Raw genomic sequence first — 13,564 nt, forward strand, 5'->3', positions numbered from 1 at the left:
GCAGAACAAAATCATTCGTACTCCTAGATATTTTAGGTATATACTAGTACTTCTGCGGTCCTACCTGAAAAGGTTAAGGAGTTCTCTTACGACACTAATACGTACTCTCTTCGTTTTACAAGATGTTTAACTTTTTACCTACAATATTTGACCATTTGTTTTATTTAAAAATTATAAAAATATTATTTATTTTGCTTGCAATTTATTTTATTACCAAAAGAACTTTAAGTATAACTTGTTATTTTTATATTTGTACTAAATTTTTAAATAAGATGAATGGTCAAACGTTGTAATAAAAAAGTCAAACATCTTATATTATGCTAATACTATGCTCACGTCATCACTTCAGATTGGGAGTCGTCATCAGAATTCAGAAGTAACGTGATGTGAACAATGGCTGGGTGCAAATGTGTGGGTTACGCGTCTTGATTTTGACAATAGTTGGGTATGCTTTCAACCTAACATCGGATTCACAAAATACCTTGGTACCATTCCTAGTCAGTAGTCACGAGTAAAGTCAGCTATGATCAAATGCTCACCAAACATTTTGGTCAACCGCAAGTCATGCTTACATACTTTTGATGTCATTGTCATTTTCAGGGCATCTGTAGAAAGCAATTAAAAAAAATCCTTAAACATATACTGTGAGAGTTACAAGTTAACATACTTACATGGTGAAAGTTGCAACTTAGTACTATCCGGTTATAGTCATACTACTCGTATCAAGCAAGAAAAATATAATTTATATACAATGGTACTGACACAGGTGAGATGGCCTGTTGTTTCTCACCACATATAGCAAATAAACTACTTTTTCTTTTTAGTAGACCCCACCTTATTTCTCCTTCTCCCGTAGCAACATTGTGATGACGTTTAAAAGCCGATAAAGTCTGTCCATTGGGCCCACCCTAATACCGAGTTGGACATGATACACCGCGCATGCTCTAGCCGTAGATAGTTTAAAAGTATGGTCGTTTGTCCTCTCCTCTCTTCGCATCCCGCGTGCTCCCTCTCCCCTCCGCGCGTAACCACTGAGAAAACAATCAGTTCGTTAAAAAATACCAGTCCATCCATAATTATATGGGTATAAAATTTTTGGTATCTCAAGAATGGTAAAAAAATATTCTAGTTAACCTGATAAATGCGCTATAATATACCAAATTTGTTGCGATCTATATTGAAGCTGAGCGCAAATTACTAGGCCCTTGGCTTGAACAAATGGCATCTACACTGGACTCGAAGCAATAGTTTATTGGGCCATATATTTGTTCTTCAACCCAGCAAGGCCCATATAAGCTTCCATCTCATTGCCAAATTGACAAATATATAAGGCCCATATATTTGTTCTACACCTGATTCTTTTTTTTCCCTTTCTTTTCTCTTGGAAAAAAAATAAAATAAAGCGAAGCTCTGTCGTAGCTTGCGGCGGGGGCTCCAGCTTCGTCGGCGATGGCCGGGGCTGGAGGCACGGGCGGAGCGGGAGGAGGAGGATTGCGCGACCTGGACGCGCTGGAGGGCGTGCGCTCAATCGTGCTGAAGCCCTCGGAGTCCCTCGACGAGAGGCGGTTCACGAGGATCGCTGGCGCCGACTTCAACGACGCCGGCCTCGGGCTCTCCGGGATGCTCGCCTCGCTCGCCTCCACTGGATTCCAGGCCTCTAACCTTGGCGACGCCATCGACGTCGTCAACCAGATGGTACGTAAACTACTCCTTTCAACCTTGCTGCATTTCACAAGCCGTGAGGGAGGTGAAGCAGATTGGGGGTACCGTAGCTTGAAACTCTTGTTGTTTCTAGATCTGTGTAGTTTCCGAGGAAATAAAGTTTAGAATAGATAGGCCAATGTTGTGTTGTTGTGTTGTACACTTGTGCTCAGAGAGTCGGAGGTGAAATCATCTACCGTGTGATGCAATAGATGTGGTAGCTGTAAAATGGGAACCTTGCAGCTATTATCCATCCTAATAAGGCTAATACTCTGCTGCAGGTTATCTCGGTATATCCTGTGAGATGAATTGAAATGGAGTAGATGTATAAAAAATGCTACTCCTACTATGTAGTTTAGGAGTACCTATTTACATTGTGAATTTATTGGACAGTTCCAACTGTATAAACTTGAACTTTGTCCAATCTAACATTTGTGTTCCGCAATATTATCCACTGTATTTCTATTTTTCACTGATTTTTCGATATGCCTGATGCTCTTATATTTCCTAACCCCTTCTTTTCTGTACTTGAATGCATTGCAGTTAGATTGGAGGCTGTCCCACGAGAAGCCACGCGAGGACTGTGATGAATCTGAGCTTGACCCTGCATATAGAGAATCTGTGAAGTGCAAAATATTCCTCGGATTCACCTCAAACCTTGTCTCTTCTGGCATTCGGGATGTTATCCGCTTTCTAGTTCAGCATCACATGGTGAGTTTGTAATATTCCTTTATGAACTGGTTTAGTAGAGACATCGTGACATGCTTTTACTAATACTAACATTACCAAAAGCACCAAGATCACATCCCTATGGTAGCTAACCACCACCTCTGGAAAAAAACGTGCTATTTAGGTGGATGTTATTGTTACAACTGCTGGTGGTATAGAGGAGGATCTCATCAAATGTCTTGCTCCAACTTACAGAGGGGATTTCACATTACCTGGAACGCTATTGCGCTCAAAGGGATTGAATAGGATTGGAAATTTATTGGTTCCTAACGATAACTATTGCAAGTTTGAGAACTGGATCATGCCACTTTTTGACCAGATGCTACAAGAGCAATCCACTGAGGTATTTTAACATTTTTCTTCTGACCAAAGCGCAAATAGTTTGCTGCATTGCTACAATGTGTTTGATTGATTAATGCACATGTGTTTACAATTCACTATTTCAATAATTATCTGTAAAGTAGAGATATTGGGTAGGGATGCAATAATATAAATAGCTTAAGATGCTTAGAAATCTACTTACTTAATGGTACTTAAAGGGTTTGGCTGAAGAGAGGTAGAGAGACTAAAAACCTGGCCCATAAGTACTCCCAAGTAATAATTGAAATATGACAAGTAAAAATACTACAAAGAAATAAAAAAACCTATGCATGTTATTTGAACCGGTCATCATTAGCTCCATTTCAAAATTAGCCTGTATGCATTCTTCAAATAGCATTGAAATACGTTGCCATCAGCTATAAGTTTCTGCAGCTGCAGAGAATCAACAAGAAAAGGTTGCACATTGCTGATACTATTTTCTAAGCTTGATTGCTGTGCCAGTGTGCCCCTGTTGTCCAGCTGTCAGTTATCAGATATGCAACTTTTCTAGTAGCAACTCTCACTTTTATGCTTTTCTGCTCATGAATTTTCAATCATTTCCTTGTAATTGCAGAATGTTTGGACACCATCGAAGGTTATTGCTCGTCTTGGCAAAGAAATAAACGATGAAAGTTCCTACCTTTATTGGGCATATAAGGTAACATGTTTTTTTAACTGCTTACAAAGTGCAGAAGAATAGCTGAAGTATCAAATTTCGCCATGTTCCTATAAATAAAAAATAAAGTAATTGTTTGAGTTATTTTGTGTCTGTATTAATGTTGTCTACTATGAAAATCCTTCTCAATAATGCCATGGAGTTATATCTCCCCCTCAGAACTAGTGTATTTTTTGTATATCAGTTAAATTTCATAACCTGGCTTTTGGGAGAAAATGAAAATAACAATTTGCAAAACAGAAAAACAAAAGCTAAGCCTACATCCATGAGGGCCTTACAATGATACAATCAGCTGGGGTTACCTTCTAGTCAATCCAGTTTGGTCACATTGCAAATCAAACCCCACCAGGGTAGCAACATGCTCTATTAAGATTAAAAAAACTTAATGCTTGTGAGCCTGAACCAAACAGAAACCACTACACCAGTCCGGAATCTGCCAGCAGAGTTCTAGGTCAAAACTGCAGTTTCCTCAGCAGAGTCTCTTTCCAACTATCCAGAATGACACAATCTGGATAGTTTCAATTTGGACTATCCCTTAGCCAATCTTTTCACTTTAAACCATACTTCTTTCCCATCTTGGACTCCTATTGTTTTCCTTCAACTCTGGGTCTACTCATGGGTGAGCGATGGGGAGATCAACAGTGGATGGGGTCAAAATGTTGAAGGCATGCTGCCATTAGTGGCTCTGGCTGTGTGAGAAGAAAGACATAGGAGAGCCAGATGATAATAGGGGTCCAAAATGAAACAAAAGGCAAGAAATGATGGTCTAAAGTGAAAAAACTGGCTAAGGGGTGGTCCAAAGTGAAACTTTTGTACAACAAAATAGCCCAATGTGCAATTTACTAACTGAATTTCACTTTGGACAACATTTTATTGCTAAACAACCAAAATTTCATTATGGATTACCCTTGGACTGATATTTTCATTTTGGACTAGGTAAATTTACATTTGTTGTACATTAGACCACTCCAATTCATTTCTTTAGCCATGTCTAATTGTAACAAATGCAAAATTACCTAGTCCAAAGCGAAAAGATCAGTCAAAAGGTGGTCTAAAATGAAACATTGGTAATAAAAGGTGGCCCGAAGTGCAATTAACTCGAGTATTTGTTTGTGGAGAAAATGATTCATAAATCTGCATTGATGTTCTTGTTCCTTGGTTTTAGGTCATTATGTCCAAGCATAATTTTATGAACTGTAATTCTAATTCGAGAGAATCCAAGAAATGCCATTGAAAAACGCCCAATTTCAAAAAATGTCATCGGCGAGTGCGAGTTACATGAAATGCTATCATACAAGTGACTTTGTCCTAAAAATACCATCACCATTAGGGTTCGGTCCATCCCACCCCATTTAATGCATTGTTCATATTATAACACTTAATGAGGGGTTGCTAATGCAACCTGAGACAAAGCCACTTGCATGATGATATTTTATGAAACTCGAACTCGTTCATGACATTTCTTGAAATTGGACATTTCATAAGGTCACTTGAATTTTGTCTAATTGAAAAGATTGAAGCCTCACAGTACTGATTGTCCAAAACTTGTTCAGAACAAGATTCCTGTATACTGCCCAGCATTGACTGATGGGTCACTTGGAGACATGCTATTCTGTCATGCAGTCCGCAGTCCTGGCCTAATTATTGACATTGTTCAAGGCAAGTTTGTTGGCGTGGTTTTCTTGCTTTTGCTTCCTTCGGCTCATCTAATGCTTGAAAAATTTTCAGACATACAATTGATGAATGGAGAAGCCATTCATGCAACCCCAAGGAAGACAGGGATCATAGTTCTTGGTGGAGGGCTACCCAAGCATCATATATGCAACGCCAATATGTTTCGCAATGGTGCGGATTATGCAGTCTATATCAACACAGCCCAAGAGTTCGATGGCAGTGATTCCGGAGCACAGCCTGATGAAGCAGTCTCATGGGGAAAGATTAAAGGTTCAGCCAAACCTGTGAAGGTATATTTCTGCACCTTGAGCGGTTTTTACACGATTTTTTTTAAGGTTTTACATTCGCCTACTTAGTTAAAAGTGCCTTTAGTCAAGATCATGCTGCAGTAGAAACACTTCTGTTGATTTCAGTTTTCAATGAGGTGTGTCAAAGGAATTACATCCATGGTCTTGAACTAGATGCTAGTTCTAAACCATCTTAACTTACCTTTATCCATGTGGATGGCTTCTGTTCTTATATTTCTACGTGTGATGCATTTTAGCCTTGAAGCATGTCATTTTACTTTGCTTAATCATTATGAAATCATGGTTGGCATGATTTTGCTTTGCCTGGTCATAGAAGATCTCAGTAAGAAATTATGGCACAAAAAGATACTCTGGTAGGAATGCGCTCTAGTCATACACAACTGTTTACCACTATAATAAAATAATCTCAATACCGCAACTTTTCAAAATGCAGGTGCATTGTGACGCCACGATTGCATTTCCATTACTTGTGGGTGCAACATTTGCTCGCAAGTTTCATGGTGCAAAAGAAAGAAAGCCAACTGAATTTCTGGCCGAGGACTAAATCTATTCTTGTCGAAGTCCCCACGTTGACGAGTGTTCGGAGCACGGCTAATTCTTTCCATACCAAGGATAGAGTTGGAGATGGACTGGGAAAGTTTTGTTGCTACACCATATGCTCACGAGCTGTAACCACCATTCTTTGTACACCTGATGTTGCAATAACACACAGTTGATTACTTTTTTACAAGATGTGGCGTTTTATGTGCTATTTATATCCAATTGGTATTCGTGTCGTCCTACAGGAGGCTGTTTGGGCTGTGATCCATTCACACCTTACCATGGCACTTTAAATGTGACTTTTTTAAAAAAAATTAAATAAGACGGATGATCAAATATTCGACACAAGAAACTAAAAAAATACTCTTTTTTGGATGGAGTAGTACATATTATGGTCCTAAGGTTGCGTTTCTTTTGTTTACAGCTATGAGCTTGTACTATATTATCAGCTATGAGTAAGCTATGAGTAGAAGATATTCGATCTGTTTTATATTCATTTGTATATTTATATATACACATATGAACATATATATGAATCTAAGTAACGTTAAAAAGTCTTGCATTATGAAATAAAGGTAACATCATTTTTGACAATATTTCTATACAATTTTTTTCGAATACTACATTTATATTCGTTTTTAAAACTTTTGATACTTATTTATTTGTTTGTGTACTTACGTAATTACATAATTGTCATGAAATCAGATTGTAGTAATCTGATACTGGGCCAAATCGAACGGGGGCCTTTCCACCTAGATCAGATACTGGGCCACGTGAAGCCCATACCAAAGCGAAGGCTGTTACTACGGAGCTCCACGCACCAGCAACGCCGCCGCCCATCCCTTCGCCCTTCGCCGGCCGCGACCGCCGCTCCCCCTCGCCCCCGCCTCCGCGCTCCTCGTCGCCGCCGCGACGTGCGGCCGTGCGCTCCGGCTACGGCGCCGGCGCGCTCGCTGATTCTCTCGTCGCCGGTGGCTCGGTGCGACACCTTGGCCGTGACTGGTGCTGCGGGCTCAGGATCGGGGGCTCCCGCTCCTCCCCAGAAACCCTTGCGGCTGCCTGCTTCTCTCCTCCCCAGGAACCCTTGCGGCCGCCTCCCGCCCGGCGCCATGCTCTCCGGGGTGAAGTTCATCCCTCGGGAGCAGATCCGCGAGGAGGCCCTAGGCGGCGGCGCCGGCTCGGGGTCCGACGGCTCCGAGGATAAGCGGCGGGCGAAGCGGAACAGGAAGGGGAGGGACAAGGATGAGAGGAAGGGCAGGAAGCACCGGCGGAGGAGGAGCAAGTACAGCTCGGACGACTCCGAGGAGGGGTCGGACAGCGGGGACTCGATCGACGAGGATGAGGAGAAGGAATTGAGCCGGAGCAATCGCCGGAGCAAGCGTCGGAGGCGGCGCCACGAGTTCTCCGATGACGATTCCGAGGAGTCCAGTGGTGAACCTGACAAGAGAAGAGGTGACGAGCACTGCACCTTGTTAGAACTTCTAGCTATGGTTCTGATCATGTGGTGTTGCTGACATGCTTTTACTGTTTTACAGGTAGTGGCAAGAGCAAGCGGAGAGGCGCCACAGTTGACGATGAGGATGAGGATGAGGAGGCGGGAGTTGCAGACGAGGAGTTGAGAGCGAGCGAGATTGTCAGAAAGGAGATGGGACTTGAGTGGATGCTCAAGTCGGCAAGCAGTGGTCGGGCTGAGAGCAGCCATTCTCGCGGGACTGACAAAGATAATGAGGAGATTGCACAAGAAGAGGTAATGATGACCACTTCTTATATGTCAGATATGCTATGGTTCAATGTTTATGTCCTAGTAAACACCCTTTGCCATATATTTGCAATGCAGGGTAGCTTACTGTAGTTATTCGAGGAGCTTAGTGATGTTTATGATGGTGATATACATCTCATACTCCTCCATTTTTTTATATGGCGTTGGTTTCAATTTTGAACTAACCAATGCCATATAAAAGAAAATGGAGTATTTCCTTAAGCTAGGTGCTGCATTAATGTTGTATATGATTCACCATTTGCAGTGAAGTTGCATATTTGAACTGTTAATAAATGAACAATAGTCTTCAGATGGTCACACTTGCATCCCATCTACTCAAATTATGAACAGTTTTCCCATGATAGAACTAGAAAGCTATCCTGCTTATGGTTTTTTCCTAGCTAGGCTATAATAACTGAAGTACAATGCTAAGCTTTTGGTGACCAATTTAGTGAGTGGTCATGCTATTTCAATTATAATGTTAATAGGTAGATTTGCCTTCTTTCGTTACTAATAACATTCATCGATAAGATAATTATGAATAATTAATTATCGGCTGTATTTTTCTTCATTACAATGGCTGAGTATGTTTTTGTCCTGTATGGTAACTGATATGTCAAGAAACCCCTTTAACGTTCAGTCATTCAGTGTTGAAACATATATAAATATATAGGAAAATTAGATCCTCTATATATATATATATATATATATATATATATATCTATGCATTTGTATAAAATGTATGGGATAAATGTTATGTTTAGTGAGTCTAATGCTAAACTTGGGATAGTTCTGCCTCCTGCCTTGCTAACATAAACTTCTTGATTACTGTCAGGTGAAGAAAGCCAATCCGAAGGAATTGAATCCATACCTGAGGGATAATGGCAGTGGGTACCCTGATGAATCTAGCCCTTCAAATGCAGGCAATCAGTTGCTTGCTTCCTCTGTTGTTGGCGATGGAGGTGCTAGCTGGAGGCTCAAAGCTTTGAAGCGTGCAAAAGAGCAAGCAGCTCGGGAAGGAAAAAATCTTGAGGAGGTATGTCCATCGCCACATATGATTTTTGGAAGTGACTTACGCTGGGCAGTTTATTCTGACTAAATTCTATGACAATTCAATTACATAGGTTGTTGAAGAGAGATGGGGCTCATTAGGCCACCTAGCTGCATCAGTATCCGCATCTAGAGCTGCCCCTTCTCATGCCCATCTGCATGCCATTAGAGGCAGAAAATCTGGGCAAGCAGGCAGCTCAGAAGAACATGTCAAAGAAAATCTGAAGGAAGGTCAGTCAGGTGGAGCCGGTGGCAGTCGTGAATATTTGCGAGATGTTTCCTCTCGACATCATGTAATGAGAAAACCTAAGCCTGATTCTGTACCATGGAAAAGGAATAAGCATAACATTTCTTCTGAAGATCAGGCACTTATCTCTTCAGCAATAGCAGGAATAAATAAGTTCTCTAATGATGGAAGCTTTTTGGAAAAGATTAATAATCTTGAGAGTAAGAACGCAAAAGTTTCAACTTCAGAGGTTGATGAGCCAAAGTCTGATAAGGATAGTTCAAAGAAAGCACCTCCAGTGAGCACTCAAAAGCTAAATGCAAACCAGCTAGCGGCAAAAATTCTGCAGCTTAGAATGAAAGGAAAGCATGAAGAAGCTGAACAACTTTCGGTAAGTTTTGCATCATTGTTATTGTGGAAATATTGACAGGATTGCCTTCTTGATTCATCAGTTTGTCATTTGTTTGGAAAATAACAGGATATGCAATGTAGTAATTATAATGCAGTATTGTGCACATTGTTTCATTTATTCATTTGAAGTAACAGAAGATACATACCTTTATTGCTTTTTCAGTGATTGCTAACATACTGCTTTTGAATAATACATCTTTGACCACTATCTTAATACACTCTTATTATAGCATATAACCATGGATGGAACCTCACCAATCCATGCTGGCACAAGAATTTGTACTATATTTATCAGTTTATAATGAATATACATTTTATGATGCTGAAGCACAAATTTGTTCATATCTTAAATAGAGATAGACTAAGAAATTTAAAACCACATGTTTGAATTAGAGGTGACAAAACATTGTAACTGATAGCTATTCTTGCTCAGAGAGAAATGGAGGCAGTGCTGGAGAATGAGGATACTGCTGTTCAAGAGCCTAGGCATGAAGTCAGGAGCTCAACCAGGTTAGCCCATGACGTTATTATTCTGTGTTAGTACATTACAGATGCCTGCTTTGACACTCTACCATATGATGTCACTTTGTAAGGCTAAAAATTTGTAAGCCCCTTTATATTGACACCTTGGCATACTCCCATAATATCTGAGGACTAGAAGACAAAAATATCTGCATCTGTACAGCCATGCTGAAATGTTCTAATAGTAATCGCTCTATATCAATATTCTTAGTGCCTAATTTGTAGAACATGTGTGATTCATAGTCATATTCCTTAGTGCCTAGTTTGTAGAGCATGTGTGATTCATAGTTATATTGAGGGCATCTCCAATCGTGAGTATGCAAGTGCTTAAAGAAAGATTAAAGTTAAACACCTTACTTAAGGTCCACATGTTCCAATGCAACAACTCGTAAGGGCGCTTAAACTTTTACAGCCTATAACTGGCCCACCAAAAGATTATTATGCTAGCACCGGCTAGGCATCGACGGCTTGCTTAGCAGCGCTTCCACAGATTAGCGTTGCAATAGGTCGAGTCAGTAGGAAAAAAAAACTGTTTTTTCTTACAAGTTTCCATTGATGAGCCCTGTTGGAATGGATACAGCATGCATTTGATATGAAATATTTTGGTAGCACTGCTGCCTGCGTATGCCATTTTGGCAACCTATGACTAAGAAAAGAAGCACAAAACGTGCATCTGTATTGTCAGGGATATTCAAATATTTGAATGTGAACATCCAATTTATTACAAACATTAGCGTTACAGAATTAACCTTGCTGAGCACAGGGTGCATCATTTATTTCAATGTCGTGTTAGCATATCTGCTCCTGTGGTTTATCTGCTTGCTGAACAAACTATTGTTTTTCTAATCTATAGGCACACAATAAAGCCTAGTGCAGCTGATCGCAGGAAAAGAGAAGAGGATGCTGACCAGCATCTTGCAAATAAAATCATGCACAATAAACAGTACAACATGTCTAAAAGTATAGAGGATGAATATGATTTTGGTGATGCTCCCAGCAAGAAAGGCAAAAGGAAGAACAAAGAAGCTCATGAGGAGAGAAGCACTCATAGGCATCTCACAACTCAGAAAGAGCGCTGTTTGTATTGCTTCGAGAACCCTTCCCGGCCAAAGCATCTGGTTGTTGCTATAGGAAACTTTGCTTACTTGATGCTGCCACAGTTTGAGCCTCTTGTCCCTGGGCACTGTATTATTCTGCCATTGCAGGTGAGATTCATTTTTATGCTGTGCTTTCATAAGAACCGAGTAACTTCAACTTGTTATAATTTTGAATAGTAGAATAACCCAACCTCAACGACTCTTATAACCATGCTTATGATATGTTCCTTTTTATGGTTGTAGCATGAGTCTGCAACAAGAACAGTTGATAGGAATGCCTGGGAGGAGATCCGGAACTTTAAGAAGTGCCTCCTGAAGATGTTCTTGCAGCAAGACAAGGATATGGTTTTCATGGAGACTGTTATAAGCTTGTCCAAACAACGGAGGCACTGCATGATTGAATGCATTCCTATCCCCTCCAATGTTTCAAACAATGCGCCCATGTACTTCAAGAAGGTTGGCTGTCTATTGCTTCATCCATAAGTGAGAATAATTTATTTCTTAGTACGTGCTTGTTGTTCTAACACCAATTTACTTCAGGCAATTGATGAAGCTGAAGAAGAATGGACACAGCATGACATGAAGAAACTTATTCCAACGAAAGGTAACCTGCACCAGGTCATCCCAGAGAACTTTGCCTACTTTCATGTAGAGTTTGGGCTGGACCGTGGATTTGTCCATGTCATAGACGATGAGAGTAAATTCAGTGCTGGCTTTGGGTTGAACGTCATCAGAGGGATGCTCCGTTTGCGAGAAGAGGACATGCATCGGCGCAGAAGGCACGAGTCGATGGATAATCAGAAACAGGCCGTTGCTAATTTCATGAAGGACTGGGAGCCCTTTGATTGGACTAAACAACTTGATTAGATGATGTAATTACAGTCACCAGAACATCTGTAAGAAAACTCTGGTGGAATTTGTACTACAAATTTTTGTAGGAAATCTTGCACTAGTCTTGTATTAATATTAACACAATTTGTTTGTTATCTTGATCTTGAATGTTGCCTAAATCTACATTTTGGAAATTGACATCATATTACCCCCGGGGCACAACCATTCATCAAATAGAATAACGAAGCGGTGAAGCTTGGCTCTTTCAGTCCCATCTTTTGATCTTTTCGCTTCTGTTTTCAAATTTTAATTTTTCTATTACTTTGTCAAATTTTAATTTTTCTATTACTTTAAATTTGAAGTATATTTTGAGTTTTTTTCATCATATTTTTAGTCTTGTATTTTAAATTGGGAATAATATCTTTTAGATCACCCCCTTTGACTGCATAAGCTGGTCAGAGCTTGCTTCCTTTCTAGTTAGGCCTTGTTTAGTTTGCAAAAAAAATTTAAAAAAACATCACATCAAGTTTTTAAACACACATTTGAAATATTAAACACAGTCTAATTACAAAACAAATTTTAGATTCCGGCTGGAAACCGCGAGACATCTTTTAAGTCTAATTAATCCATCATTAGCACATATTGGTTACTGTAGCATTTATGATTAATCACGTCCTAATTATACTCAAAGATTCGTCTCACGATTTTCTCCATAAGAGCAAGTTCAATAGTATAGCCAACTAATAACTCTAATTTTACTATAGCCAATCTAATAGTCAACTCATACAATAGTTCTTACAAAACATCAATACATGGTCCCACATGTCATACAACATTTTGTTTTGGAGCCCGTGTGCAGCTGACTATAAATTAGTAGCCTACCTCTCTTCTCTCTCCTCTCTTATCTCTTTAAAATATGCTTATAGCTAGCTTATAACCTGCTATTGTACCTGCTCTAACTGTGTAATTAGTTTTAATATTCATATATATTTAATGCTTCATTTAGATGTCTAAAGATTCGATGTGATGTTTTTAGGAAAAGTTTTTGGAAACTAAACACGTAAACATGGCCTTACTCTGACTTTAAAAGTATGGACTGGATGCAGGCAGAAAGACTGATCAGTTTTGCGTTTTATTCAAACTGGAACTCAATTTGCTATATGAGCGTTTCATTCTTGTCGATCCAAGCACGAAAAGTTAGCAGCGGCAACATTCCAGCATCAAGTCGAAAATCATCATGTACATGTACACGCCGGCATGGCGCTGAATCCATGCTGGCTAAGCTATATGTCGTCTCAGCAAAAGCAGAAATCTTCACTTCAGTGCATCAGTTGCAGAGTAATCTCGTCGTTGCAGTACCCTCATTTCGCACCTGTGCTGCTGCGCATCCAATTCAGCAAATTTCAAACAAACAGCCAGTGCCTAGTACAGCGACTCTGCAAAATCCCAACATGAAAAATCTTCAGAAAGCTCGAGAGAATTAATGAACAAATGCCTACCTTGCCTGGCCGCTTTCCATGAAATCTTTGGTCGGTTTCTCTGCTGCTCATCAGAAATTCGTTGCAAAGATGAAGCTCGCAAGACCAGCTAGTGCACATGTCGGTTCCATGAGTCATGGGGAATGAAGCCTGGTCCGAAGCCGCCGCGCCGCGCGCCTTCAGACCAGACGTCATTCCTCTC

At 40.2% G+C, this 13,564-nt stretch overlaps 2 protein-coding genes across 2 annotated transcripts; both read left to right on the plus strand.

Moving 5' to 3' along the window:
* The first annotated feature begins 1,352 nt into the window (after positions 1-1,352).
* LOC102711517 (deoxyhypusine synthase-like) lies at positions 1,353-6,328 on the plus strand. Its single transcript, XM_006650498.2, has 7 exons — positions 1,353-1,695; positions 2,245-2,412; positions 2,555-2,773; positions 3,365-3,448; positions 5,020-5,125; positions 5,195-5,430; positions 5,882-6,328. Exons 1-7 carry the CDS (start codon positions 1,450-1,452, stop codon positions 5,990-5,992), a joined length of 1,170 nt encoding a protein of 389 aa, XP_006650561.1. The 5' UTR covers positions 1,353-1,449; the 3' UTR covers positions 5,993-6,328.
* Positions 6,329-6,887: 559 nt separating this feature from the next.
* LOC102711790 (CWF19-like protein 2) lies at positions 6,888-11,995 on the plus strand. Its single transcript, XM_006650499.2, has 8 exons — positions 6,888-7,440; positions 7,524-7,735; positions 8,583-8,783; positions 8,872-9,414; positions 9,868-9,944; positions 10,810-11,161; positions 11,297-11,509; positions 11,594-11,995. Exons 1-8 carry the CDS (start codon positions 7,098-7,100, stop codon positions 11,918-11,920), a joined length of 2,268 nt encoding a protein of 755 aa, XP_006650562.1. The 5' UTR covers positions 6,888-7,097; the 3' UTR covers positions 11,921-11,995.
* The last annotated feature ends 1,569 nt before the right edge of the window (positions 11,996-13,564 follow it).

This window comes from Oryza brachyantha, chromosome 3 (genome assembly GCF_000231095.2).
Source record: "Oryza brachyantha chromosome 3, ObraRS2, whole genome shotgun sequence".
Lineage (NCBI taxonomy): Eukaryota > Viridiplantae > Streptophyta > Magnoliopsida > Poales > Poaceae > Oryza > Oryza brachyantha.

Bases quoted from the DNA above. Each gene is read 5' to 3' on its own strand.
- LOC102711517 (XM_006650498.2), top strand. From the start codon at position 1,450: ATGGCCGGGGCTGGAGGCACGGGCGGAGCGGGAGGAGGAGGATTGCGC. The intron at 3,449-5,019 runs GTAACATGTTTT...AAACTTGTTCAG, and splicing joins ACCTTTATTGGGCATATAAG to AACAAGATTCCTGTATACTG. The intron at 5,431-5,881 runs GTATATTTCTGC...TTCAAAATGCAG, and splicing joins GTTCAGCCAAACCTGTGAAG to GTGCATTGTGACGCCACGAT.
- LOC102711790 (XM_006650499.2), top strand. From the start codon at position 7,098: ATGCTCTCCGGGGTGAAGTTCATCCCTCGGGAGCAGATCCGCGAGGAG. The intron at 9,415-9,867 runs GTAAGTTTTGCA...ATTCTTGCTCAG, and splicing joins AAGAAGCTGAACAACTTTCG to AGAGAAATGGAGGCAGTGCT. The intron at 9,945-10,809 runs GTTAGCCCATGA...TCTAATCTATAG, and splicing joins GAAGTCAGGAGCTCAACCAG to GCACACAATAAAGCCTAGTG.